The sequence below is a fragment of the Tamandua tetradactyla genome, chromosome 6 (assembly GCF_023851605.1).
Source record: "Tamandua tetradactyla isolate mTamTet1 chromosome 6, mTamTet1.pri, whole genome shotgun sequence".
In the NCBI taxonomy this organism is placed as follows: domain Eukaryota; kingdom Metazoa; phylum Chordata; class Mammalia; order Pilosa; family Myrmecophagidae; genus Tamandua; species Tamandua tetradactyla.
The window spans coordinates 84,591,183-84,595,258 of NC_135332.1; the positions used below are offsets into that span (position 1 = coordinate 84,591,183).

Consider the following 4,076-nt stretch of genomic DNA (forward strand, 5'->3'; position numbering starts at 1 on the left):
CTTCTGGCCAAGCTCCTGCTGCAGCCAGGGAGAAGGGGATTCGGGGTCCTGGATGCCCCCTCCCCAGGTAGCATTCCAGTTCCCGGGAGCCCCTACCTGGAGAGGTCTCGGGCTCGGACATAAACCTGGGTGTGAGTCACCAGGCAGTCCTGTCCAGCCTTGGCGACACCATCACATGTCCACACCAAATACCAGGGGTCTGGGGAGAACCCAAGGCAGAGCCTCAGTTTGACCTGGGTCCCTCACAAAGGGAGCTGGGGCAGCCCAGGACCCACACTCAAGGCCCCAGAGGCAGGGGCGGGCCCAAGCGCATAGCCACTGCTGGCCCGCAAAAGGAAGTGTCCGAAGGAGTGGTAGGTGGCCTTGCCAGGCCTCTGCTGGGATTCAACATCCTCCAAAGCCGCGGCTGGGCTATATGGGGCAAGGGTGGACCCAGGAGAGAAGGGGTCCAACCCCAGTCAAAAAGAGGTGGATGCAAAGGGGAGACCCTGAGATCCCGGGGAGCCCAAGGGGAAGGAATGCACTCCTCTTTTCCCTTGTGTTGGGGGGAGGCAACAGGTAACCACCCATTCCCTAGCCCAGCCCGTACAGGGGAGGAGGTGGGGGGGGCGCTGTACTTGTCCCCAGGACGGTCCCTAGAGTCTCCGCGGCTGCACGGGCCCCGGGGCGGCGCGGGCCAGTGGATTAGTCAGCCCCGGGGTGGAGCACGTGTGCCGGGGGGGTGGGTCCTCCCTCGACTCCGGGGAGGGCGCGAGTGGGCGCGGGGAAGGCGGGGCCTGCGGCTGGGGCGCGGGCGGGCACTGTGGGCCGTGGCGTCTCCGCCAATGGGAGCCGGGGCTCCGGGAGGGCCGCCCACGGCCAGCGCCTGCAGCATAAAAGGCGGCGCGCTCGGCGCAGAGCAGCAGGCACCGAGCTCCCCGCAGCCGCTCAGCCGCCTGGGATCCCAAGGCGCCGCAGCGCAGCGAATCGAGCCGAGTCCGCAGCCCACAACCCGCAGCCCGCAGCCCGCAGTCGCGCTCGCCTCCCGGGCCGTCCCCGCGAGCAGATGGAGCTGGACCGTACGCCCGGCGGCGGCCTCCACGCCTATCCCGGGCCGCGGGGCGCGCCGGCCGCCAAGCCCAATGTGATCCTGCAGATCGGTAAGTGCCGGGCGGAGATGCTGGAGCACGTGCGCAGGACGCACCGGCACCTGCTGGCAGAGGTGTCCAAGCAGGTGGAGCGGGAGCTGAAGGGGCTGCACCGGTCGGTGGGCAAGCTGGAGAGCAACCTGGACGGCTACGTGCCCACGGGCGAGTCGCAGCGCTGGAGGAAGTCCATCAAGGCCTGCCTGAGCCGCTGCCAGGAGACCATCGCCAACCTGGAGCGCTGGGTCAAGCGGGAGATGCATGTGTGGCGGGAGGTGTTCTACCGGCTGGAGCGCTGGGCCGACCGCCTGGAGTCCCTGGGCGCCAAGTACCCCGTGGGCAGCCAGCCGGCTCGCCACACCGTCTCGGTGGGCGTCGGGGGTCCCGAGAGCTACGGCCAGGAGGCGGATGGTTACGACTACCCCGTCAGCCCCTATGCCATCACGCCGCCGCCCGCCGCTGGTGAGCTGCCCGGGCAGGAGCTGGCCGAGATGCAACAGTACCCGCCGTGGGGACCGGGCGAGGACGGACAGCCGAGTCCCGGCGTGGACACACAGATCTTTGAGGACCCGCGGGAGTTCCTGAGCCACCTGGAGGAATACCTGCGGCAGGTGGGCGGCTCGGAAGAGTACTGGCTGTCGCAGATCCAGAACCACATGAACGGGCCAGCCAAGAAGTGGTGGGAGTTCAAGCAGGGCTCGGTGAAGAACTGGGTGGAGTTCAAGAAGGAGTTCCTGCAGTACAGCGAGGGCACGCTGTCCCGCGAGGCCATCCAGCGCGAGCTCGAGCTGCCGCAGAAGCAGGGGGAGCCCCTGGACCAGTTCCTGTGGCGCAAGCGGGACCTGTACCAGACGCTGCACGTGGACGCCGACGAGGAGGAGGTCATCCAGTATGTGGTGGGCACCCTGCAGCCCAAGCTCAAGCGCTTCCTCCGCCACCCGCTGCCCAAGACCCTGGAGCAGCTCATCCAGAGGGGACTGGAGGTGCAGGACGGCCTGGGGCAGGCAGCTGAGCCGGGCAGTCCCCACCGCTCCGCTGAGGAGGAGGCTGAGACCCTCACGCCCGCGACCCTCACGCCTGCCCTCACCAGCGAGTCCGTGGCCAGCGACCGGACCCAGCCTGAGTAGCGGGCCCCCCGCCGGCGTTTGCACACTGAGACTTGAGAGCTAGGGCTGCCCCCTGTAGAGGGGACACCCACCCCCCCTTCTTGGCCTGACTCGTAGACACACAGCCCCGGTCCAGACCTGTGCAACCCCCCCGAAACGGCGATGGGGCACCCCCACCCCCAGCTCCTGCCCCGTCTTCCACCCCTTCTGTACCCCTCGTCTGTCCTCCGTGGCCCAGCGGCCCAGCACTCCACACTCTCGGGCTTCGTGTCCCCCCCCACCTCTGGTCGCCTCCACCACCCTGGGCCCTCTGGGCGCCCAGAAAGGCAGCACCCAGGTGGCACCGGCCCCCAGGCATCCTGCTCAGGGGGACACCCAAGAGCAGAAGCTAAGGCAGAAGCAGTGCTGTGAGAACCTCGCTTTCCGGTGACAGCTCCCTGCAGCCACCGCCCTGTATGGCCCCTGGGGCAGCTGGCCAGCCTCCCAGAGCTTCCTGCCAGGGGACAGCAAGCAGCCAAAGCCCCAGCAGCAGACATGGGGTCCTGGCAGCTCCTGGCACTGCAGGTGAGCACTGAAGAGCACTGTTGGCCCGCAGTAGGGAGGCCTAGGGACCCCGAGTTTCCCCAGCTAGTTAGCAGTTAGGGTGGGGGTGGCATTGTGGGGACATGGGAGGGCACGGAGAAGACAGCAGCCCTCCAAGAGGGGTCTGGGGGTGGGCGCACTGGGGATTTGCCTAGCCAGGCTCTCACACGGACCCCGCTTTTCTCCCTCGCCCCAGCAGCAGTGACTCAACTCCAGCCTGGAGAAGGAGTGGGGCTCAGTGTGGTGACTCACAGTGGCAGGCAGAGGGTCCCACAGGAGCTGAGCCCTCAAACTTGGCTGCTGCCTCAGCCGGCGCCCTGGGATCCTGGAGGGAGGTGACAGGTAATGGCACCCCGCCCTTAGCCCCTGCCCACACCTCTCCTGCTGGGGACATGGCCACAGGAGCCTGCAGTTCCTCCCTGGGGCCCCCAGGCCCTGGTTACCCCCCATTCAGCCCCTTCCCAGGTCCTTCCTGCCGTGCCCCCCACCCCCTGCCTTCAGCCCCTGCCGCTGTCCTGGAGCTGTCCCTCACCTCCCTGCTTCTCCCTCTTTCTTGCAGGTTGCAGGCTCCTGTGAATTGTGGCTGCTGGGCCTGACACAGCCTCCTCCTCCCCTCTCCTCCCCAAAAGTCGCCTGCCAGGAGACTCTGAGGACCCCCAAGGGAGGGGGCCGCAGAGCAGAAGAGGCCACAGCAGAGGGCAGCCACCCAGCGCGAGGGCCCGTGTCTGCTATGAAGCCTGCCTGCCGGCCGCAGCCCACCCACCACCCAGCCACCCCTGGAGCCGCCACAGCTGGAGCCGGGGTCGGCCACCTGGACCTTCCGTATCTCCCTCTTGGAACCCCTGCCAACTGCCATCCTCAGAAGAGCCACCTGCCAGACCTGAAGTTGGGGTTAAGTCTCCGCTCCTGCCCGGCAGCCCCCTGCCCAGTGGCCCTTGTCTGGCAGTCCTTGCTTGGCGGCCCCTGCCCAGTGGCTCTTGCTCTGTGGCCCTGCTTGGTGGCCCCTACCCCATGGCCCCAATTGGCCGCCCCTGCCCAGTGGCTCTTGCCCTGTGGCCCTGCTTGGTGGCCCCTACCCCCATGGCCCCAATTGGCCGCCCCTGCTTGGTGGCCCCTGCCCAGTGGCTCTTGCCCTGTGGCCCTTCTTGGTGGCCCCTACCCTGTGGGTACAGTTGGCCGCCTATACTTGGTGGCCCCTGCCCAGTTGCTCTTGCCCTGTGGCCCTGCTTGGTGGCCCCTGCCCCATGGCCTCTGCCTGGCGGCC

The 4,076-nt window shown here is 68.0% G+C and overlaps 1 protein-coding gene across 1 annotated transcript; it reads left to right on the plus strand.

Moving 5' to 3' along the window:
* The first annotated feature begins 1,045 nt into the window (after window positions 1-1,045).
* Window positions 1,046-3,573, plus strand: ARC (activity regulated cytoskeleton associated protein). The gene is made up of 3 exons (XM_077163184.1): window positions 1,046-2,794; window positions 3,012-3,154; window positions 3,372-3,573. The coding sequence occupies exon 1, from the start codon at window positions 1,046-1,048 to the stop codon at window positions 2,249-2,251; it is 1,206 nt and encodes a 401-aa protein (XP_077019299.1). The 3' UTR covers window positions 2,252-2,794; window positions 3,012-3,154; window positions 3,372-3,573.
* Window positions 3,574-4,076: the final 503 nt, after the last annotated feature.

What these genes read in the sequence shown, in the direction of transcription:
- ARC (XM_077163184.1), top strand. Translation starts at nt 1,046, where the DNA reads ATGGAGCTGGACCGTACGCCCGGCGGCGGCCTCCACGCCTATCCCGGG.